The sequence below is a fragment of the Myxine glutinosa genome, chromosome 7 (genome assembly GCF_964187855.1).
Source record: "Myxine glutinosa chromosome 7, kmMyxGlut1.1, whole genome shotgun sequence".
NCBI classification, from domain to species: domain Eukaryota; kingdom Metazoa; phylum Chordata; class Myxini; order Myxiniformes; family Myxinidae; genus Myxine; species Myxine glutinosa.
In genome coordinates this window covers 40660711-40686228 of record NC_136267.1, presented here as the reverse complement: position 1 = coordinate 40686228, position 25518 = coordinate 40660711, and the positions used below count along the sequence as shown (strand labels likewise).

At 42.0% G+C, this 25518-nt stretch overlaps 1 protein-coding gene across 1 annotated transcript in view; it reads left to right on the top strand.

Moving 5' to 3' along the window:
• LOC137416542 (fibrillin-2-like) overlaps window positions 1-25518 on the top strand; it is a 96255-nt gene that overhangs the window by 30580 nt on the left and 40157 nt on the right. Inside the window, exons 19-34 of the mRNA XM_078781561.1 lie at window positions 2660-2809; window positions 2984-3055; window positions 5824-5949; window positions 8562-8687; window positions 9294-9419; window positions 9557-9673; window positions 11022-11150; window positions 15410-15529; window positions 16005-16130; window positions 17441-17593; window positions 17848-17913; window positions 18011-18136; window positions 18832-18951; window positions 24533-24655; window positions 24779-24910; window positions 25352-25477. Of these exons, the coding sequence (XP_078637687.1) occupies window positions 2660-2809; window positions 2984-3055; window positions 5824-5949; window positions 8562-8687; window positions 9294-9419; window positions 9557-9673; window positions 11022-11150; window positions 15410-15529; window positions 16005-16130; window positions 17441-17593; window positions 17848-17913; window positions 18011-18136; window positions 18832-18951; window positions 24533-24655; window positions 24779-24910; window positions 25352-25477 (1938 nt within the window). The remainder of the gene's footprint in view (window positions 1-2659; window positions 2810-2983; window positions 3056-5823; window positions 5950-8561; window positions 8688-9293; window positions 9420-9556; window positions 9674-11021; window positions 11151-15409; window positions 15530-16004; window positions 16131-17440; window positions 17594-17847; window positions 17914-18010; window positions 18137-18831; window positions 18952-24532; window positions 24656-24778; window positions 24911-25351; window positions 25478-25518) is intronic.

Below are 25518 nucleotides of genomic sequence, written 5' to 3'. Positions count from 1 at the left end.
CGACTGCAGTGCATTCAGAACGTATTCAGACCCCTTCACTTTTTTCACATTTTGTTATGTTGCAGCCTGATGCTGAAATCGTTTAAATTCATTTTTTCCCTCATCAATCTACACTCAATCAATACCCCATAATGACAAAGAGAAAACAGGATTTTAGAAAGTTTTGCAAATTTATTGAAAAATAAAAACTGAAATATCACATTGACATAAGTATTCAGACCCTTTGCTTATGACACTTGAAATTTAGCTGAGGTGCCTCCCATTTCTCTTGATCATCTTTGAGATGTTTCTACACCTTGATTGGAGTCCACCTGTGGTAAATTCAATTGATTGGACATGATTTGGAAAGGCACACACCTGTCTATATAAGGTCTCACAGCTGACAATGCATATCAGAGCAAAATCCAAGCTATGAGGTCGAAGGAACTGCCTGCAGAGCTCAGAGACAGGATTGTGTCGAGGCACAGATCTGGGGAAGCCTACAAAAAAAAATTCTGCTACATTGAAGGTTCCCAAGAGCACAGTGGCCTCCATAATTCTTAAATGGAAGAAGTTTGGAACAACCAGGACTCTTCCTAGAGCTGGCCGCCCGGCCAAACTGAGCAATCGGGGGAGAAGGGCCTTGGTAATAGAGTTGACCAAGAACCCGATGGTCACTGTGGCTGAGCTCCAGAGATCCTGTGTGGAGATGGGAGAAACTTCCAGAAGGCCAACCATCACTGCAACACTCCACCGATCTGGGCTTTATGGCAGAGTGGCCAGACGGAAGCCTCTCCTCAGTGAAAAGGCACATGAAAGCCTGCTTGGAGTTTGCAAAAAAAGCACCTAAAGGACTCTCAGACTGTGAGAAACAAGATTCTGTGGGCTTTCATGTGTCGTTCACTGAGGAGAGGCTTCCATCTGGCCACTCTGCCATAAAGCCCAGATCGGTGGAGTGTTGCAGTGATGGTTGTCCTTCTGGAAGTTTCTCCCATCTCCACACAGGATCTCTGGAGCTCAGCCACAGTGACCATCGGGTAGTTGGTCAACTCTATTACCAAGGCCCTTCTCCCCCGATTGCTCAGTTTGGCCGGGCGGCCAGCTCCAGGAAGAGTCCTGGTTGTTCCATACTTCTTCCATTTAAGAATTATGGAGGCCACTGTGCTCTTGGGAACCTTCAATGCAACAGAATTTTTTTTGTAGGTTTCCCTAGATCTGTGCCTCGACACAATCCTGTCTCTGAGCTCTGCAGGCAGTTCCTTCGACCTCATGGCTTGGTTTTTGCTCCGATATGCATTGTCAACTGTGAGACCTTATATAGACAGGTGTGTGCCTGTCCAAATCATGTCCAATCAATTGAATTTACCACAGGTGGAGTCCAAGGAAGGTGTAGAAACATCTCAAAGATGATCAAGAGAAATGGGAGGCACCTGAGCTCAATTTCAAGTGTCATAGCAAAGGGTGTCTTATGTCAATGTGATATTTCAGTTTTTTCTTTTTAATACATTTGCAAAACTTTCTAAAATCCTGTTTTCTCTTCTTCATTATGGGGTATTGAGTGTAGATTGATGAGGGAAAAAATGAATTTAAACGATTTCAGCATCAGGCTGCAACATAACAAAATGTGAAAAAAGTGAAGGGGTGTGAATACTTTCTGAATGCACTGTATGTATACAAAAAAACTCTCCTAACAGTGGGTCCACAACCCCCGTTGCCACAGAAGGTCATCCAATCAGGTAGAGGAATATAAATAAATAAATACGCATATGTACATATATACACTGTTCAAAGTACATTTCCACTTTAAAATGAATTCCATTATCAGGAATTTCTTGCACAAATTTCCTTAAAACAAAACACTACGGAGGTTTCAACTTATTTTTTAATTCGAAATATGTTTGTTTTGGGCAGTGATGACGTCATCACGTACAAGCACAATTAACACCGATTTTGTTATTATGACAGTCAGACTCATCTCAGGTAGCAATGTATGTGAAATGCTGGAAAACTTTACCACAGTGGGAAACTAAAGCCGAAATTGAAAAACTGAGAATTCCAACATCTGATTATTACATAATTTTTTTCTATATGAAAACATGCACAGTTAAGCAGGAAATGCACATTGTTCAAATTTCCAGTAACTTCTGTGGAGGTGGCCATGTCTAGCCTTTGGGCATCCCTGATTGGCTCAAAAAAAAGGTCCATGAGAGGAATATGCTTTTTCATAAAAAGAAGTGAAGGGAAAATGAACTACAGTGATCATAAATTGGAATTCTCATTTTAGGGAAATTTACTCTTTTGCATTCATAGTCGAGGCTCGTGGGAGAGCTGGTACACTGAATGGATCAGGCCGTAACAGGACAAAAGGAACAGTAGAGAGAGGGGAAAACACCAACAGCAGAGTTGAAGAGACAAGATCGAGGAAGGCTTGGACAATCCACGGGTGTGGGCAGGAAAGGGGTTAACTGTAGGGGGGTTAATCAGATACTTGAGATGTCTGATTAGCATGACACGGGTTCAGTTTGTTGCAGAAACATCATATATATTCGTGATATTCTTACCAAATCGTGACCCAGTTTAATATAATTTGCTAACGTACAAAGTGTATTGCGCAATCGAAGGTGACTTCTGAGTTACTGTTTATTTGTCATTCTCACAAACTGCTGTGCTGTTGTTACAGACATGCGCAAGAGCTTTTGCTACAAGAGCTACAATGAGACATGCGAGAATGAACTTCCTTACAATCTCACCAAGAAGATGTGTTGTTGCTCATATAACGTGGGGAAAGCTTGGAACAAGCCATGTGAACCCTGCCCAGCACCCACCACCTGTACGCATACCCCTGCTCACATAAATGACGTCATAAAATATACTTTCCAACACCAAGCAAATACATTTGCTGCAACGCCAATATTGCAAATGCTTGCATCATCGAAGAGTAAGATTTTGACAAAAGCTTTACCCATCTTATGCACCATCTTCTCCCAACTATTCCTGTCCTCAGCTCGATACACACAACTCTGTGGAAACCAGTTGCCTGGCTTCATCATCGATATCCACACCGGAAAACCAGTTGGTAAGACATCTTACATAGCCTGCATGGCACCCAATATGCCAAGCCAAGCAGCATTGTCACACCATTTATGCCACACCCATTTCAATTTCACCTAACCAGTGGGCACCCACTCAAGATTCATCCAACCAGGACACACCCATTGTAAACTTACCCCCTCGGGACACACGCAGACAAGATCACTCCAAGTATAGTTCAGTTGAGTGCATGCAACATTAGAGAAAAGAAAAAGAAAGAATAGCTACATTCTATGCTTCTATGGTTGTCAGGATACCTTAATTGTATGAACCCTCACTTTTAGGTGTCCGGCCTGGGTTTGAATCTCAACTCAGCTATAAACTCTCTCCATGGTGTTTTGCATTCAGTGTGAGGCATCAATGTGTGCACCGTCCATTGCAAGGACGTTAAGCCTGAAGACCCATGCAAGCACTGGCTGTTGGTGGATTTTAAAGAGCCAATGGTGTCTTTAACAAACAGTCAATGAGTTATCGCTGCATCTTGAACAATTTTCAAATTCCTGCCCAAATCACCTTCAGTCGAACATCAGGCCTGTCCAGCCAGTTTGTGAAAGATGTGGACCAAAAACGTTCACCTCTCGAGCTCACAAGAAGGTTGGAATAATTGAAATCTTTGAAGTAGTAGTAGTAGTAGGCTGGCAGGATGGTCTATAATGTTGAGCTTGGGTTTAAATTTTGGCTCAGCTATAAACTGTCATCCTGGTGTGTTACAGGCAGGGTGATTCATCAATGCGTGTGCCATTCCTCAGATGGATGTTAAATTGGATGTCTCGTATGCCGGCATTAGTTGGTGACCATTAAAGATCCCACAGTGTCCTTCGTGAAGAGTAGGCGAGATATCGCCGGCACCCTCTCCAAATTCCAAATTCCTGCCCTTACTACCCGTCGGAGTGGTGACCCATCCAGGTTTGTCACCCTCACCAAGAAACTGAATTTTTTTGCCAATCACAAAGTGTCAAAAAAAAGCCTTCGACTCCTAGAGTGTCGGTTTTTGATTTTGCCAGTGGCGTCACATGATTAACTCACCTTGATCCAAACGGTGATACATAGAGAACCGTGCATGTCGAGCTTGGATACCAATTCCACCATCATTAGCAACTCTAAAGGTTCTCAGTATGTTGAAACTGATCAGTGGGATTTTGAAGAAACTAATGGAGGCAAAATTAGTGATGGAAACACTTTCAGGGGAATTGTGGAGCCGTATCTTATCGAGCCTCGTGCGAGCGATTCAGATGAACATGGTGTTAGTGAAGATGGCGGTGTTAGTAGTGCAGATGAAAACGCCGGTCGCATGATCACTACAGATTGGTGGGTTTTGTTTTTCCGTTCACTTGATGGTTCATCAGGGATTTTGTATTAATCGATATATAAGTAAAATGACTCCAGAAGAAATACGGCATGACACAGCACAGAACAACACAGCACAGACACGGCAAGACACAGCACGGACACTGTCCAGCCACACTCGGACATTGCTTAGACACACATGGACACCACTCAGGCACACTTGGACACCGCCGACCAAACGGGCGACGAATGGTTTGTCCCACCTTCACAAGCTGACCCGGTTGGTGTCCTGTATGTTACAGGACAGTCCAGTTTCATACTTTCCCGGGACGCCATTTGTGTCTGTGGTCATGTTGTGTCGTATCCATGCCATGTCCGTGTGTGTCATGCTGTTACCGTGCTGTGTCGTCCCGTGTTGATGTCCCGCCCCAGTAGAGGGGGATTTTGTGGTGTGGTTGTGGGTATTGTTAGCTAGGGTGACGGTTGATGGGGGATTGCAGAGGGGATGGAGAGGTGGTATGGTGGTGTGTATTGTAGGGGTGATGAGGGATGGTGAGGGGGGAGTGTGGGGTGGTTGTGGGTATTGTTAGCTAGGGTGACGGTTGATGGGGGGTTGTGGAGGGGGCAGTGGTGCTGTATAGCAGTTTTGAGTGATGGCTGTATCTTCCGCGTAATCATGAGGGTAGGTAGCATCCTCTCTCAATCATGGCAGATTGGCAGATATAGCCATCTCTGTTGCTTCATAACAGTGCTCTGTAAAATGTTCTGAGCACAAAAGCGAACGTTTTGTAGGCCTGATCTACACTCGGGTATTTTGGACAAACCACATCCAATTTCTGGCAACTCTCTGATCTTTCTGCCATTGGTGTAGCATGAAACCATCTCGATTTGTATTACTACAACCACGAAGGATGCATCGGCCCAACATATTTGTAGAAGTTAGAGTATTAATCGCTGTTTGAGTTATATCGTACTGCATTGTAACCCGTAAGAAATACAGAAGTGGCGGTCGACTTAATGGTGTGACGTCATGGCTAATCGTGAAGAAGAAGATTTCGACTTTTAATTGTAAAATTACCTTCTTTATAAATTGCAAATGGGAAAAGGACACATCATATGTATTTTGTAGGGTATCAACTGATAGATTAGCGTCGAGGTGGTTTGAGCGTTTGGGTTCCTCTTGAATCTTTTCACCTTTTGTGTTACAATCTCAGCTTTAAGCCAGGTTCTGGGCTTACATTTCATGTGACTATGTTGTCTTGCTAATATTGAACTTTGATAATAGAGCTGCCCAAGACTCTCGTTGATGAATAATAACTTTTGCAAAAACTACATGTCCTTTGCACACTACTCATTTTGGATAGTGGACGATAATAATATGAGTAACGAGTATATTGTGGATATCCTTGTGGAGACCTTATTCACTCTTCCCTTCTTCACCATCCAACTGTTCACCTGTTTTTGCAGATATTGACGAATGCAGAGACATACCTGGTGTTTGTTACAACGGAGTGTGCATCAACCAGGTGGGAAGCTTCCGCTGTGAATGCCCGCTGGGATTCAGCTACAATGATCAACTCCTGCTCTGTGAAGGTGAGGAAAAGATATCTCTTGCTTTCACCTGAGTAATAAGGTGTCATGCGGAGGTCAACAGGCGTAATCAACTAAAATTAGAATGAAATAAAACGAAAGAGTTAATCAAACTTCTTACCCCACGCAGTCTTGAGAAAAAGGGCATGGGAAGTCTCTTTTCATCTCTTGCTTTCCATTTCCGAGTACAATCTATATCTCCAAGCACGAGCACGTTTCCGAACACAAGCCGCCATTTTGTTTGAATCTCGATATTTCACAATGCTGAGAGTGTACTATAAGTGACAAGTTTGATTGGTCGAGATGATGTAAAATGCTGTAATATTTTGTCCAATACTGCTAAACGACAGGGTTTTGAAAGTGCCAAAAGTTTTGAAAGTGTTTATTTGTGTTGTCGTGTTCAAGTACATAATTCAATTGAAACATTATAAATATTTAAAAGGCTGTACACAAAAGGAAGTTTACCGCCAATGATGCACCGTTTTTTTACATCACATTATTTAACACGCTAAATTAGTTATTTGCACCTGTTGACCGTGTCCTGTATGATGTCTCAAAATAGTAGGTTTCCTGTTTGAAATGATTTTCAATTTTGTTAGACTGCCAAACAGACTAAAAAAAATAATACCTTGCTTCTCTGCCTGCATGCACGATTGGGATTAGATTCCATACAATTTCCAAATTGAAAGCCAAAGTACTGCTAAACTGCAGGTTCATGGTCCGATTCATGTTCTCATTCGTGTTCTGCAGTGTTGAAAATGTAAAATTCAATTGAAATTAAGTAGCTCCTTCTTCATAGATTTGTGTTTGTAAGAAATAAGATCAGGACCACATGCGTTCAATAAACAGTCTTTACTCAATCACCGCCATGTTATCTGTCTGCTTCTTCTTATTCTTATTCTCCAAAAACAGTAACTCGATCGTTGAGCACCCTCATGTGTCAAAATTGGGATTAGTATTTGCATCACAAATATACGAGCAGAGAAGATTGAATACAAATTGTATGCAGTGTCTGCCAGTCAGCCTGAGTGAGTAACCAGAATCTGCTGTGGAAGTTTTAACAACAGCCATAGAGATTTCTACTTTTGCAAGGATATTGTAAGAGGAGCTTAGTGTGGTTAAGAAGGAACATGAGATGTTAGATGAAAATTCGGTCATTCCCAGGACCAGGAGAGATGATATACCATTAGCCGACATTTAGGTTGGAAAGTTTGCAGATTTATTAAGACCCATGGAATGACGGAAGGTATCTTCTGCATTGCCGTGGCTGGTTGTTGGGCTTACTACATAGGAAATTGCCAACAAAAGCCACGGGGTTTATTCCTTGAACCCACAAACACAGAAACGAGACAAGGAAAAGTAACAATACGACAAAGAAATGCAACAAATAAGAGGTTTATTATAAATAATTGTAAACCAATAAAATGACAGTTGAGGTTTTAAAAAACTATAACTCTACTTGAGTTGTTGAAAACAACCCTCCACATGCTGACTAAAATACGGACACACTTGCGTAATAACTTATTCTTGCGGAATAACTAGTTCGTTAGTCGATCTACACTCAGACTTTTGGATGAAGACTTTTGGATGCCGAGTGGTCGTCGAACGGGTCCCATAGGTCGGCGGAAGGACCGCGTGTCGAGTCGATCAAGATGATGACAAGCACTCCTGCACCGCGCCATGAACATGAGGTAATTTGTGCAGGCGGTCCTCTTGCACTCTCCACTCCGTCCGGAGTGCCACGAGCCCCACAACCCGCCGTCAACACCCCCCTCCTCACGATCTAAATGGCCCACACCGCTCTTTCTCCCCACCAGGTCCACCAAGGCGCTGAAGCTCGCTTCACGCACGCACATGGCACGAAACGCAGCCGTTCGCTAGCGCGACCAAATCAGAAGAGAGCTATTCCTCTTCTTTCCTCCTCCTTATCCAACCCAGACTGCCTGCTCTGACGTCAACCCCCGACCAATCGCCCGAGCTCTGCCGAATCATTCCATCTTTCTCCGACCAATGTCGAAGCTCGGAGCGTGTCTTGTCATTTACGGTCCCTTCGAGGCGGAGTTTAGTCTCGACGGGAATGTTCGGATTATGTCGGCGATGGTGGGGCGGGGTTTAGCCCGATGGTGAAAATGCGCTGGGTTTCCGGCGGCTTGTCGGTGTTGTTGGTTAAGGGGGGCCCAATTGCATGGCTGGCCGAGTGAATGTAAAAAAACATAAGGGAAAATCACAGGAGGCAATTGCATACTGGGAATTATCCTTAAGCCCAATTCAACTAACACAAAACCACCCTCCGTGTGGTGACACGTAAACACTCTTAAGCTCACAGTTTTCCCTGCTTATATACATCAAAATGTCTCCTGCGCGTCCACGGTCCATGCTAATCTATACAATCCTATTTCCACTATGATATTTCATTCCCTACCCCCACAAACGTAGCATTTTGTTGGGTTTGTGTGTAGGTGAGAGAAATGAAACGGGATTCACATTGAAAATATGAACGGAGGAGTATGGAATCGAGCGTTATGTATTTGCTTCTACCTCCACCTTAAATGCTAGATGTAGATTCTACAGTTTATCCTTTTTTCAACACTTTCACTCTCTTCATCTCCCCACAGACATAGATGAATGTGTGAATAGCGAACACCTCTGCTTCAACAATGCTTTCTGTGTCAACATCCCTGGCAGCTACCGGTGCGAATGCACCAAAGGTTACAGCCGATCATCGTCTGGAACCTGCGTCGGTCAGTATCTTTCTTTTTTCACCATCATAGTGCTAAATCTCAGTAATTTTCTCGACAAAAATGAATGCAAAGGAAGCCAAAAATCTGACCCATCTTGCGGAATCCTGTTGTCCTTGTTTAATATCATTGTGGGCTGGCAGGATAGCTGAGAGGTAAGCGTATTCGCCTCTCAGCTGTCGATACAGGAGTTAAATGTCAGCCCAGTTCTAAAATGTCATCCTGCTGTTTTGCAGGCAGGGCTATACACCAAAGGCCATCCTTCAACAACTAGCCATCCCTCAGATGTACATTAAACTGGGCATCACATCTGCCAGCATTAGTTGGTGGACGTTAAATATCCCACGGTGTCCTTCGCGAAGAGTAGGAGAGTTATCGATGACACCATGAACAAATTAGAAATTCTTCCTTTAACCCACAGGGGGCACTTCATCCGCAGCACAACTGCACCCCCAGCAAATGATGCTACCCACAGCTATGCACTGCATATAAAAGAAGAAGGTCATCATTCATTGTGTTGGGTCAGCAAACTGATGATGCGTGTTGTTTGAAAATGACTGATGTATTGTATGCGATTTCGATTTTATAAGTGCATGTACTTGAGTGCAGATCGTAACGAGTGCAGCGAGATTACCAACATTTGCAGCCACGGCGAATGTGTGGATACACCAGGCAGCTACGTGTGCATTTGCCATGCTGGCTTCACGGTTTCTGAGGATAAGGGCATGTGCATCGGTGAGAAGAGCGTATTGTTAAGGACATTTGTGTGTTTCTTTTTGACTGTGACAAAAGTAGAGTGGGAAACTACTCTATCTGCACTACAACAAGATGGACTAACATGGGCCTTGAGTAATGTGTGGCATTTCCCACAGATGTGGATGAATGCGAGCAGAAGCCATGTGGCAATGGGACATGTCGTAACACCGTGGGATCTTACAACTGCCTCTGCTTTCCAGGATTTGAGCTCACACACAATAATGACTGCATAGGTAAGACATACCTTTCAGGTAAAACTCAGCACATCTGTTTCACTTTTTTTTCTTTTTTGCATACCAATGTTGAACTTCATTCAGAAGCTAGGTAGCCAATAGGGGGAGACTAACTAACTCAGAAGTTTTTTTCATGAGAGGGGAGTGGAAGAAACACCATGAGGACGGTTTATAGCTGAGCCGAGATCGGTAGGACAAGGAAAAGCTCCAGTAGATCTGTCCACCGGATAGGTCAATATTACCACCCGGAAGTTTAATAAACTTGATATTTCTTAACCTTGAATGTAGTCGTTCTATTTAACGTAAAGCCACGGTGATTAGCAGCGACTGAGAAGATCATTTTAGAGCCGACCACCTCCGTGTGCCGGCAAAAATTTCAAGGTAGCATAATGGTATCGTACCCCATGCTCACAGTACAAATAGTTGGACAGGTGCAATGGCTGATGAGGCAGGTAAAATCTAAAACCTACCTGTATCAGGTAGGTTTTAGATTTTACCTGGAAAAAGAAAAAGTAAGATCTAAACAGGCTGGAAAAAGTTTATGTTGAGCCCTGAATCAGGTTGATTTTATTGCCGGCAAAATGTAACATCTTTGCACAGTTTTACAATATTTGGATATAATCAGCCTTCTATGTTGCTTGGATCCACCACCTTTTAGAGATTGCATCATAAGATTGTTAAACCTTAACAAAACACTTATATACACTTTTCCTTTATTTTAAAAACAAATGTAATCATTTACAAATGCTTTCCCTTCATTTTAAAAACAATTATATGAACAACTAGCAGATAACCTGGTTCCACTGCGCTGTTGTAAGGGAATTTGTTCCCAATAGAGTGTGGAATATTTCGACAATTTGCTTGGAATGTCCTTTGATAGCATAATAGCAGGGATCCACAGAAATTCCACATAATGTAAAATTTAACGTTATGTCCTCACCCAGTCCTTCCCCCTCCCAGCTCCAATTCCTCAACCCCATGTCTTCAAACCCCCTCTCTCAGCTCACAACCCCCTCTATGCCCCCCTACACCCGCCCCACCACTCCAACTCTCTGTCCTCTCCTCCTCCTCCTTTCTTCTTGAAGTCCTCAACTCGTACCAAACCCACAAGTCCACAAGCCCCTGCCCAACCCATAGCCTCAACCCTCCAGCCCCCAAAGCCTCAACCCCCTTTCCCAACTCTGGCCTTTCTCTGCCTCCCTCCTCCCCCCACCCCTCCCTCCAACTCTCTGTTCTTCACTCCACTATTCTTCTTCAAGTCCTCAACCCATCAACATGGTTTGTGTTTTGATGGGTGTTTTCACCAAGTTACAACGCTTACACCTTTCTCTCCTGCACTGCGTGTCAGATGTGGATGAGTGCAGCTCGCTGAGCACGCAGGTGTGCCGTAGTGGCCAGTGCTTCAACACCCAGGGATCCTTCCAGTGTCTCTGCTTCGAGGGCTACGAACTGAGTTTGGACGGAAAGAACTGCGTCGGTTAGTTTGATATGGTTTGCTCCCTTGAGGTCATATTCTTCTAATTTAGACTTGTTTTTCTTCATCATTTCTGATTCTATCATGTAACAATAGTTCTTATCCTGTAATCCATACCTGTCTGAGGTTAAATAATTTTCATTTATTCAAATTGTCTTATTGTGTGCACTTACTATCAGGCTATGTGTAATTATTGCATAACCATGCGTGTAATTGAAAGTGGTTCTAAGATGTACTGATCTATAACTGCATGGTATTGAGCCATAACTTTATTATTGAGCTGCATGGTATTGAGCGATAACTTTATTATTGAGCTGCATGGTATTGAGCTATAACTTTATTATTGAGCTGCATGGTATTGAGCGATAACTTTATTATTGAGCTGCATGGTATTGAGCTATAACTTTATTATTGAGCTGCATGGTATTGAGCTATAACTTTATTATTGAGCTGCATGGTATTGAGCTATAACTTTATTATTGAGCTGCATGGTATTGAGCTATAACTTTATTATTGAGCTGCATGGTATTGAGCTATAACTTTATTATTGAGCTGCATGGTATTGAGCTATAACTTTATTATGGAGCTGCATGGTATTGAGCTATAACTTTATTATTGAGCTGCATGGTATTGAGCTATAACTTTATTATGGAGCTGCATGGTATTGAGCTATAACTTTATTATTGAGCTGCATGGTATTGAGCTATAACTTTATTATTGAGCTGCATGGTATTGAGCTATAACTTTATTATGGAGCTGCATGGTATTGAGCTATAACTTTATTATTGAGCTGCATGGTATTGAGCTATAACTTTATTATGGAGCTGCATGGTATTGAGCTATAACTTTATTATTGAGCTGCATGGTATTGAGCTATAACTTTATTATTGAGCTGCATGGTATTGAGCTATAACTTTATTATGGAGCTGCATGGTATTGAGCTATAACTTTATTATTGAGCTGCATGGTATTGAGCTGCATGGTATTGAGCGATAACTTTATTATTGAGCTGCATGGTATTGAGCTATAACTTTATTATTGAGCTGCATGGTATTGAGCTATAACTTTATTATTGAGCTGCATGGTATTGAGCTATAACTTTATTATTGAGCTGCATGGTATTGAGCTATTACTTTATTATTGAGCTACATGGTATTGAGCTATAACTTTATTATTGAGCTGCATGGTATTGAGCTATAACTTTATTATTGAGCTGCATAGTATTGAGCTATAACTTTATTATTGAGCTGCATGGTATTGAGCTATAACTTTATTATTGAGCTGCATGGTATTGAGCTATAACTTTATTATTGAGCTGCATGGTATTGAGCCATAACTTTATTATTGAGCTGCATGGTATTGAGCTATAACTTTATTATTGAGCTGCATGGTATTGAGCTATAACTTTATTATTGAGCTGCATGGTATTGAGCGATAACTTTATTATTGAGCTGCATGGTATTGAGCTATAACTTTATTATTGAGCTGCATGGTATTGAACTATTACTTTATTATTGAGCTGCATGGTATTGAGCTATGACTTTATTATTGACCTGCATGGTATTGAGCTATAACTTTATTATTGAGCTGCATGGAATTGAGCTATAACTTTATTATTGAGCTGCATGGAATTGAGCGATAACTTTATTATTGAGCTGCATGGTATTGAGCTATAACTTTATTATTGGGCTGCATGGTATTGAGCTATAACTTTATTATTGACCTGCATGGTATTGAGCTATAACTTTATTATTGAGCTGCATGGTATTGAGCTATAACTTTATTATTCAGCTGCATGATATTGAGCTATAACTTTATTATTGAGCTGCATGGTATTGAGCTATAACTTTATTATTGAGCTGCATGGTATTGAGCTATAACTTTATTATTGAGCTGCATGGTATTGAGCTATAACTTTATTATTGAGCTGCATGGTATTGAGCTATAACTTTATTATTGAGCTGCATGGTATTGAGCTATAACTTTATTATTGAGCTGCATGGTATTGAGCTATAACTTTATTATTGAGCTGCATGGTATTGAGCTATAACTTTATTATTGAGCTGCATGGTATTGAGCTATAACTTTATTATTGAGCTGCATGGTATTGAGCTATAACTTTATTATTGAGCTGCATGGTATTGAGCTATAACTTTATTATTGGGCTGCATGGTATTGAGCTATAACTTTATTATTGAGCTGCATGGTATTGAGCTTTAACTTTATTATTGAGCTGCATGGTATTGAGCTATAACTTTATTATTGAGCTGCATGGTATTGAGCTATAACTTTATTATGGAGCTGCATGGTATTGAGCTATAACTTTATTATTGAGCTGCATGGTATTGAGCTATAACTTTATTATTGAGCTGCATGGTATTGAGCTATAACTTTATTATTGAGCTGCATGGTATTGAGCTATAACTTTATTATTGAGCTGCATGGTATTGAGCTATAACTTTATTATTGAGCTGCATGGTATTGAGCTATTACTTTATTATTGAGCTACATGGTATTGAGCTATAACTTTATTATTGAGCTGCATGGTATTGAGCTATAACTTTATTATTGAGCTGCATAGTATTGAGCTATAACTTTATTATTGAGCTGCATGGTATTGAGCTATAACTTTATTATTGAGCTGCATGGTATTGAGCTATAACTTTATTATTGAGCTGCATGGTATTGAGCCATAACTTTATTATTGAGCTGCATGGTATTGAGCTATAACTTTATTATTGAGCTGCATGGTATTGAGCTATAACTTTATTATTGAGCTGCATGGTATTGAGCGATAACTTTATTATTGAGCTGCATGGTATTGAGCTATAACTTTATTATTGAGCTGCATGGTATTGAACTATTACTTTATTATTGAGCTGCATGGTATTGAGCTATGACTTTATTATTGACCTGCATGGTATTGAGCTATAACTTTATTATTGAGCTGCATGGAATTGAGCTATAACTTTATTATTGAGCTGCATGGAATTGAGCGATAACTTTATTATTGAGCTGCATGGTATTGAGCTATAACTTTATTATTGGGCTGCATGGTATTGAGCTATAACTTTATTATTGACCTGCATGGTATTGAGCTATAACTTTATTATTGAGCTGCATGGTATTGAGCTATAACTTTATTATTCAGCTGCATGATATTGAGCTATAACTTTATTATTGAGCTGCATGGTATTGAGCTATAACTTTATTATTGAGCTGCATGGTATTGAGCTATAACTTTATTATTGAGCTGCATGGTATTGAGCTATAACTTTATTATTGAGCTGCATGGTATTGAGCTATAACTTTATTATTGAGCTGCATGGTATTGAGCTATAACTTTATTATTGAGCTGCATGGTATTGAGCTATAACTTTATTATTGAGCTGCATGGTATTGAGCTATAACTTTATTATTGAGCTGCATGGTATTGAGCTATAACTTTATTATTGAGCTGCATGGTATTGAGCTATAACTTTATTATTGAGCTGCATGGTATTGAGCTATAACTTTATTATTGGGCTGCATGGTATTGAGCTATAACTTTATTATTGAGCTGCATGGTATTGAGCTTTAACTTTATTATTGAGCTGCATGGTATTGAGCTATAACTTTATTATTGAGCTGCATGGTATTGAGCTATAACTTTATTATGGAGCTGCATGGTATTGAGCTATAACTTTATTATTGAGCTGCATGGTATTGAGCTATAACTTTATTATTGAGCTGCATGGTATTGAGCTATAACTTTATTATGGAGCTGCATGGTATTGAGCTATAACTTCATTATTGAGCTGCATGGTATTGAGCTATAACTTTATTATTGACCTGCATGGTATTGAGCTATAACTTTATTATTGAGCTGCATGGTATTGAGCTATAACTTTATTATTGAGCTGCATGGTATTGAGCTATAACTTTATTATTGAGCTGCATGATATTGAGCTATAACTTTATTATGGAGCTGCATGGTATTGAGCTATAACTTTATTATTGAGCTGCATGGTATTGAGCTATAACTTTATTATTGACCTGCATGGTATTGAGCTATAACTTTATTATTGAGCTGCATGGTATTGAGCTATAACTTTATTATTGACCTGCATGGTATTGAGCTATAACTTTATTATTGAGCTGCATGGTATTGAGCTATAACTTTATTATTGAGCTACATGGTATTGAGCTATAACTCTATTATTGAGCTGCATCGTATTGAGCTATAACTTTATTTCCTTGTCTGAATGGTTATCTTGTTACAGATGTGAACGAGTGCATCTCAGACCCCAACACCTGTGCACCTGGCACCTGCCAAAACCTTGATGGCTCGTTTCGCTGCATCTGCCCTTCTGGATACCAACTCCGTATCGACCAGTGCCTGGGTGGATTTGGGTTGGGGGAAAGTTGTGTGAGGGGGTGTGGGGCGAGAGATGGTTCAATGTTGGTTGATTTTTAAAAAGTTTTTTTTAAAGTACATAACAAAGGTCTAACGGGCCTATCAAACTAGGTTTCTAGCCATGGTTTCGAAAAGATTTTTTAGAGTTTTATTTCCTCTTGCAATGGAAACAGTCGATTCTTAATGCCCACTTGTGGGTATAGATGGCACTGCACCCAGGAGCATTTCATCTCCTCAAAACGCTCTCTTTGTGTGCAATGTAAAATTGTCACTTCCTTGTAACCAATTGCTGTCAAATGGTGATTCCAACACGGAAACTAATGCCGATAACTTAATGTTACTTGAACTACCAAAGCTCCCTGATTTATGACAGTAGGTTAGTCAATTTGTACAACACAAAATATAACTAATAACTTTGTTATCGTTTATACAATAATGTCTGTTCCTCTTTCCTGTTCCAGATGTTAACGAGTGCCACTTAGAGCCAGGAATATGCCTCTTCGGTTCCTGCAGCAACACACCGGGAAGCTTCCGCTGTGATTGTCCACCTGGCTTCCTGCTTTCAGACAATGGCCGCCGTTGCTTTGGTGGGTCTACCAACACAATCATCTCAATCAATATTTTTTTCAACACCTCTTCAAAAAAAAACACTTGAATGACATCTTAAGTTCTCATGGCCATGTCCTTCAAACGTCCACAACACCTTACACTGGAATCAAACGCTGTACCTCATGATGTAAGATTGAAAGCTCGCACCATATTGAGAATCATGGAGCCGCTGTAGTCGTTACAGATAAGCAATGACCCTTATGATGCAAGAGAATATGATAACAGTACCAGCCTCCTCTTAAGAATATAGTATAGCATCTTTTTGCCTTATCTCTCTACCAGCGAGTTCTGAACTATTTCAGGCTAGACTTAGCGGATCAACAATCACCAGGATGATGCACTTGCTGATTCTGTTCATTGAAGTAAAGCAGTGAATATTTAACCATCCAATCATCAAGTTATTTCTCTTAGTTCAATTTGCATTCATTCATTAATTCATTCTTTCATTCACGTACCATACTCTATACAGAACATTGGTTCTGCATAAGCAGTTTCTTTGGCTAGAGTTGCAATCCTGGATGGGTCGCTCCTCCGATGCAGGATATTTGGCTCAGGGTGGCAAGAATTTGGAATTTGGCCAGAGTGCCAGCGATAGCTTGCCTACTCTTCAAAAAGGACACTATAGGAACTTTAACATCCACTAACTAATGCCAGCAGGCAGGTGAGAGGTTATTGCTGAGCTGTGATTCAAACCCAGGCTAGATAGCTTGAAGGCTGAGTGTGCATACCTATAGACTATCCGACTAGTCTTGCTTAAGTTGTACTAGAAGGCCCGTTGGTCCATTCGGCCAAATTTTCATTGGTCTTCACTGCCTTGTAGCATACCTGCCTGCCAGTCTCGGGGGTATTTTTGGTCATCTGGCTCTTTTGGGTCCTCGGGAACTTTTGTGTATTTTGGGTCCTCAGGAACTTTTGATGGATATTCTGGGTCTTTTGGGTCCTCGGGGACTTTTGGGTCCTCGGGAACTTTTGGTGGATCTTCTGGGTCTTTTGGGTTCTCGAGGACTTTTGGGTCATTTGGGTCTTTTGGGTCCTTGGGGACTTTTGGGTCTTCTGGGTCTTTAGAGTTCTTTGGGGTCAGATATTAGGGGTCTTAAAGGGTTTTCAGAGGTCAAAGGGGTCTCAGCAGTCTAAAGAGTTAAAAGGTACATTTCAATAGTACGTAATACGTAATTAATTAATCAATAGACGATGTAATTAATAGACACAAAAAGTATGCCACACACCTCATCCATTGATAGCAGATGATAAAAATGATTTGGTCTTCCTTTCTCACACCATGTAACAGATACCCGGCAAAGTTTTTGTTTTACAAACTTTGAGGAGGGAAAGTGTTCCGTACCGAAGGCCCTAAACACCACTAAGGCCCGATGCTGCTGCAGTGCAATGCCTGGTGAAGGTTGGGGAGATCCCTGCGAACTCTGCCCCCGAGAGGGTGAAGGTCAGAATTCAGTTATGGCACCCCCCCCCCCCCACCCCCCCCCCCACCCCCCCCACCTCCTCCCTTCCTCCCACCCCTAGCCCCCCTCCCCTACCCCGCCTCCCCCCCCCCCCCCCCACGCCTCTTTCCCTTCCCTTTAACCCCCATCCTCTCCCCATTTCAAGTTTGGTGAGATGTGTCTCATTGTATTGTGGTGGTCTATAGTATAGTACTACAGAAGGCCATATGGGGCTTCCCATCCTCTATACCCACAGCTGGGTTTGAAGATCTTTGCCCATTGGGAGTTGGAATTATTCCTGGACCTGGAGAGACACGGGAAGGTAAGAGTCCATGAAAGCTTCACTTCAGGTGTCTGTAGGACAACAGGTCATAATAGAAATTAAGCATGCATTGTTTGTTTGCACTTTTGTCCCTTAGACATGAACGAGTGTGTGGAAAATCCAGGAATTTGCACCAACGGACTGTGCATTAACACCGATGGCTCCTTCCGCTGCGAGTGTCCTTTAGGGTACAGCCTCGACTTCACTGGCATCAATTGTGTGGGTAAGACTCGGACTTGGATTTCACCAGGAGATCCTCTACGCAATAGGCCCGATTACCAGTTCACTTGAGTACCAGTTCCAGTACCAATTACCACTTGAGTACCAGTACCAATTGAGTACCAGTTCACTGGTAATTCCCTGTTTGTCGTTAAAGGCGGCAAAAAGGGTTGGCGTCAGGAAGGGCATCCGGCCGTAAAACATTGCTTCAAATAGGGGACCGAAAAACAACAACAACCACGGTTCCCGAAAAAGGCCAATCCCCGCTTTGCGGGGAAAAATGGCCTCTAAAGGTGGTTTTTTTTTTTTTAATCCTCTACGCAATAACTATTGGTTTGGCTTAATCTAACAAACAAAGCTTTTGCTTGTTGGTTTCATCCATAAAATGAACGTTCCACTATAAGGAAAAAGTTTTCAACCTCAAATGTGCTTAATATTCGATTGGGCTGTTTGGTGTTCCCATTTGACCACTTACCTCATGATGAAATCCCAGATTTAAATTCCATACATACTGTTTGATTCATCCATTGGCTCATATAATGACTTGTCCGAACATGACCTATTTGTACAAGCTCTTCAATGGGCCTTAGATCACTTTAAGAGTATAAAAGGTAATACCAGCATTTTTTTTACCTTGAAAATAAAGTTTTACCTTGGTGAACGAGCTGTATGACCAGCGAATGTCGTTTTTTCTGGCAGATACGGATGAGTGTTCTATTGGTAACCCCTGCGGTAATGGCACGTGCACAAACGTTCTGGGTGGATTTGAGTGTCAATGTGAGGAGGGATTCGAACCTGGACCCATGATGGCGTGTGAAGGTACATATATTGACCCACACATGGTTAAAATAATGTTACCTTGTTTGATTACTCATTGTAATAAACATAATAGATGTAAAATCATAGCACAAATTAGACCTGTAAAGTAATTTATGCTGACCTTGCAACCATTGTTTATACACAATTGGTTGAAATACATGTTTCAACACGTGTGTTTGATAGTTACTCCCGCTAGGGAGTAATGCATTCACTCGTGTCTGTGTGTGTCCGTGTCCGTGTGTGTGTGTGTGTGTGTGTGTGTGTTCGTGAACAAGATATCTGGAAAAGTTCTGAACGGATTTGGATGAAAGTTGGTGGGATGATTGCCCTTGGGATAAGGAAGAATTGATTAGTTTTTGGTGAAGCTCAGGATACTATTCACGATCCAGGAATTTTTTGAAGGATTTTTTTACCATTGGAAGATAGGTCTCATTTTTTTTAACATTATCTTCTATATATTCTATATTTAACATTGTGATATGAAAATAGTTTTCATATTTGTTGTAAATGTAGTTTAAACTCGTGGTTATGCGTTAGAGTGGTGTATTTTTTTAGCAGCGTCGTCTTCAATGTTCATTTTTTTTTTAAATAAAGACATATTCTGTCATTTTAAAACCACCAAAGTGTGTATTAGGTTTCCCCGTTTCATAAAATGTATCATTTGATACGTATAATGCTTTAAAACTGTTTTTTTGTTTGTTTTGTTTTTTACCTCAGAAGAGATATCAACATTTAGCTCAGCGAATGTCATTCGCGGTGTCAGTATTTGATGAACTTATAAAGACTTAGTTCCAGATTTGTCAATGGCTGAGGTGTATTAACAAACGAATAAAACAGATTTGGCAAAATTCCAACTTTTTTTTAAAAAGATCGCATATTCACCCAGGGTTGTGAGAGGCTGAAGAAGAAGAAACCTCGCATGGGCTTCCCAGACCAAATAAATAATTCTGGTTCTGGCTCTGCGATTTTCAGGTTTATTACTCCCGCCAGGGAGTAACGCATTCAATCGTGTCCGTCCGTGTGTGTGTGTGTTCGTATGTTCGTGTGTTTGTGAACAAGATATCTGGAAAAGTTCTGAACGGATTTGGATGAAAGTTGGTGGGATGATTGCCCTTGGGATAAGGAAGAATTGATTAGTTTTTGGTGAAGCTCAGGATATTATTCCAGATCCAGGAATTTATTTTGGAAATTTTTTGGGGAAAGATTTTTTCTGTTTTACTGCATTAAAGCTTTTATTCTTATTCTTAAATGATGTTTTTCTCCTCTAATTCCGAGATATATCAAAATAAATTCTCTGACAGTTAGGGCCTACTTTCTTTTTCATTTATTGTTTTGGGGAGAGGGGATGTTAAACAAAACGTATTATTCCAACTAAACCCACGGCGGGAGTATGCGCTCTACTGAGTGGCATTCTAGTTAATAGTGCAATGTTTCATAGAAGGATGTAAAAAAAAAATGTTTCATAGAAATGATGTAAATGTAAAATGTAATGTAATGTAAAATGTAAAATGTAAAAAATGTAAAAAAAATGTTTCATAGAAGGATGTAAAGGGCAAAAATTGATCAATGATCAGATCTTAGAATTATCCGCTTTAAAAATATAGACTTTTACTTCACTTTAATAGATTTATCTAATCAAGCTAATCAAGATGGTAATCAAACATCCCAAACTAATCAAGATGGTACTAGCTCTGACAGGCGGGCAGCGGTTCAGAAGTGAGGTCCGGCTAGGTCGTTTGAATGTGGGATCAATGGAGGGGAGAGGGGTCGAGGTGGTGGAGATGATGCAGAGAAGGAGGTTGGAAGTGTTGTGTGTGCAGGAGACAAGATGGAAAGGGGACAGGGTGAGGAGGTTGGTAGGAGAATACAAGTTGTTGCATGCAGGTGGGGACGGAAGTAGTAATCGGTGTGGGAATAATAGTAACGGATGAGATCAGCAAGAACGTGATCAGAGCGGAAATATGGGAGGGACAGATAGTTATGGCATGAGTGGTGATACAGAGGAAAATGGTGTGTATTATGTCGGTATATGAGCCACAAACGGGAAGGGCTCGGGTGGAGAAGCAGAAAATGAGGCACACGCTGGAGAGAATGATGGGAATGGTTGAGCTGGAAGTGATGCTGTGCATGCCGGGCGACTTTAACGCGCATGTGGGAGTAGCGGAGCCAGGTGAAGAGGAATGAGTTGGTAAATTTGATTGGGGAAGGAGGAATAGAGAGGGTTGAGACGCGGTGGTGAGGAATGGGATGGCCATAGCTGGTTCATTCCTTCAAAAGTGGGAAATTAACAAAATTACCTGTAGGAGTGTACAGAATAGAACAGAACTGGATTTGGTGATGGTGTTTAGGAAGCGACAGTTGTAGAGAGTTAAGGATTGTAAGGCAGTGGTGGGAGAGCATGTTACCCAGGAGAGCATGTTACCACAAGTCTGTGGTGTTTGTGGTGAGGATGAAGAAAAGCAGGGAGGTTAAGAGCAGGGATCGGAAGATAACTGGTGGGGAAGTGTAGGGGCAGCGTCCTCGTAAAGTACAAGGAGATGATGAGGGCCAAGTATGAGCAACTTTGCGAAGAAGCGGAAGGTTTGGAGGAGGAGTAGAAGAAGTATGGAGAGGCCTTCAGGGGAATTGCAGAAGTTTTGTGTGGTAGGACATCAGGAAAGTGTGCATCGGCGAGGAATATAAAACAGGTAACTGACTGAGGAAATAGCTAAGACATTTGGTGAAAAGAAGGTGGTTTGGATGAGGATAGAAAAGATCAAGGATAGAGGGAGACAACCGGATGTGGGGTTGCTGAACCTGTTTGGGCAAAATAAGAAAGCAGCACAGAGAGCTGTGGATAAGGCAAGGAATGTTATGGAAGAGGAGGTGTACAACAAGTTGGAAGAGGGTGGTGGGAGGAAGATGATCTATAAATTGGCTCATGACAGGGATGAGGATAGTGAAGAGGGCGGGTGGTGGTGATTAAGGATGATGGAATGAGACGAGTGACAGAGAAGGGTGTTGAAGGTGTGGGAAGGATATTTTGGGGAGCTGTTGAGCTGGAGCTGCCATGTTATGTAGAGAGGAAAGTGTAGTTGGTGGAGATCACGGAGGAAGAGTTGCGGATGGCATTGAAGAGAATGAAGAAGGGAAGAGCGCCAGGTATTTATGAAGTTGGATGAAGAGACTGTTGAATGTATCTATGAGAGAGGGTTCAGTTCCGGAGGATTGAAGGACAGGGTTAATTCATACGCTGATGTGGAAGGGGAAGGATGATGATGTTCAAGATCCGGGGAAGTACAGGGGCATTACCCAGCTAACACAACAATTTTGGGTCAACGCTGGGGCAAGGTCAGCCCCATCGTTGGGCCAACATTGGGACAACGTCAGCCCCGTCGTTGGGCCAACATCAAAAAACACTTTGGGCCAACGTAATTTTGTCTTCGTGAGCCAACGGTGGGTTGACATTGGAAGGGAGTGCAATCCCAACGTTGGACCGACGTTGGTCAGACATTGGAATGAAGTTTTCCAATTTGTGTTCAAAATATAGCATTCTATTTAAATAAGTTGTTCCTCCAATTGGGAGTGCCGGAGGCAGAAGTTAGGTTCGTGGAAGGGGTGTACAAGGGAACAAAGGGAGGTTTGGTCTTGGGATGTCGGAGGAGCTCAGTGTGAACATCGGTTTGAGGCAGGGCAGCTCTCTCAGCCCACTCCTGTTTATCATGATGATTGAGCTGGTAAACAGGAAGGTGAACATGAGGGGGTAGTATGGCGAGCATATTGTATGTGGACGATTTGCTTGTTGTGGTGGAGAGTGGGCGGGAGATGCAGGAAGTATTGGGGGAGTGGAAGGAGGCATTTGAGAAATATGGGCTGGAGAGGAGTATGGGGAAGACTGAGGTGATGTGGGTTGAGCAGCAGAGAAAATAAATGAATATCAGGTTAGAAGGGAAAGAGATCAGACGAGGAAATAGGTTTGAGTATCTGGGGTGAACAGTGACTGGGGATGATGGTAAGTCAGAGGCAGAGGTGCGGAGGTGGATTCAGGTGGGTGTAAATGTGTGGAATGGAGTATTGGCAGACAGATTTTTCAAAGCGATTGAAAGGGAAGGTTCTGATGTCGTGTGCAATGCTGGCCTACCTGTACGGTGTGCAAACAGTGGCACTGACAAAGAGACAACAACAGAGGCTGCGGGTTTGCAAGAACAACTGGGTCAGAAGGATTGTGGGTGTGAAGAGGATGAATGGAAGGAGAATGGATGAACTAATGGAGGAGATTGGTGTGCAGATGCGCTTGATGGGGAGATTAGTGAAATGCCAGTTGAGATAGGCTGGATACTTGGTGGGGATGGGGGAAGAGAGAATGGCAAAGAGAGCAGATAGGTGGAGGGAGCAAGTTAGGATGAAAAGAGGCAGACCGTGGTTGAGACAGGAGGATCGTGTGAGGAGGTGGGTGTGGTTGTAGAGTGGGGAGAGTTGGCCGAGGACAGGGGGAAGTGGAGGAGTATCGTGGTCAAGGCAGGGCAGAAGCTTGGTGCCATCGGACCTCACCCCTTATAAAGGGAAGAGGAGGGGAAGACGAACAAGAGACTTACCTCTGCCACCAAAGGTTGACCAAGGTGTTGTTTTCACCCCTCCCTGTCTGTCTGTTTGTCTGTGAGTAGGGATATCTCAAAACGTTCTGAGCGGATTTTGGACGAAACTTGATGGACAGGTTTGTTTGGAGTGTGACAAGGACGAATTGATTGGAATTGTTTGAATATCTGAATCCCGATCCGGACATGAAAAAAAAATTTTTTTTAAAGAAATTTTTCACCATTGAGAGATGTGGCCAAAAACTATGTATAGCACGATATTTCAAGAAGTTGTAGACAACTCATGACAAAACTAGGTCGATGAGTTGGTTCGGTGACTAGAACAAACCGATTAGATTTTGTTTCACGTCCGGATCCAGATCAGGCCTATCAGTGGGATGCAAAAGTAAACTGTTCAGCCTGGCAGAGGTATGCGCTCTAAGAGTGCTGTTCTAGTTACCTGTATATTTATCAATGCAAAAATTACTTTTTATTCCATTTAGTGCATATTTGAGCAGTACTACCTTTTCATAGGTATAATCTCAATGTCTATCGCAGGTGCCTTGAGGTCAAAAAGAGTCAAGTGCACTGTGGGCTGACATCGCATGTGGACCAGGCAGATTACTTCCCACTGTAAATACTTAATGAGCCAGCCAGGGTTTAACCAATAAATCGCAGAGTGGCAAAGTAATTCTCCTGAAATGAGCTTGGTTTCCAGAAGTTAGGAATAAAGAAAATTCTCAACACTGCTGCGGTATCCTCCCCAGCCACAACCTGCAGTATCCTCACCATTGGGCCCCCACCATACAATTGGATCTTTAAATGCAGTTGCAAATCAAATGTAAAATACATGAGTTATCCATTTTTACTCGTTTAATAATGTTGCAAAAACCAGTTTCAAGACAAGTGATCTGGTCAAACAAATTTTTGTGGTTTGCAGTTTAAGACCTCCTTGGCTGCATGCTGCCAGTGCACATCATAATCATAGAGGAAAGACTGTGTAATGGCTGTTTTCTGGCTCCTTACAGATCTCAACGAATGCAGCCAGAACCCACTGCTCTGTGCGTTTCGTTGCATTAACACCTACGGCTCTTACGAATGCACCTGTCCTGGTGGATATGCCCTCCGGGAGGACCGAAAGATGTGTCGAGGTAAGATTAGGTCAGAATTTTGAGCAACGCTCCTACCTGGTAAGTTACATTTCTCACAGGTGTGCATGGGCAATGAGGTCACACGTCGTCTTCTCCACCTGTGCCCCATGTATCCCACTCTAGATCTAGATGAATGTGCTGTAGGTCTGCACGAGTGCGACATTCAGGGGATGCTCTGCAAGAACATCATCGGCTCCTTCATGTGCATATGCCCTGTAGGCATGGTGCGCAGGACAGGTGGAGAGGGTTGCATTGGTGAGTGTTCTGAAAATGTGATGAATTATAGGCAGAAGAGGACAACGTAATTAAGGTGTGACTACTGTGATTATCCACTGCAAGTTGCCGGCAGTTTTCAAGGAAAGAATCAGAGACTAGACATGGATATAACTGAAATTATAATGCCGAAAGAGAAGAGGTAGAATGATTAGAGCGATTAGGGCAAGGGAAGTTATTGATGAAGATGATGATTCTTGACAGTTGTTTAGCAACACTGATAAGTTAATAAAGAACACTTTTCCATGAATGTACATCACCGTCACGCTCATTCGTCACCCTTACCGGAAGAGATCAAAATCACGACAATGCAGATACATTTCTGCATAATTTACGTGCATGCAACTGTAAGGTCATCAGATGGGTAATTGAGTAGGTATGCACAGCCTGGCATCAAAGTAGGAGCTTCTCGTATGTGTGCAGACGAGAACGAGTGCCGCTCCAAGCCAGGAATCTGTGAAAATGGCCGATGCAGAAACAGCATTGGAAGTTACTTCTGTGAATGCCATGACGGGTACTTCGGAAGCCCGAGCGGCACCGAATGCATCGGTACGTTTGTGTGCTCACTCCGGATGCCAATGTGGCGCAGC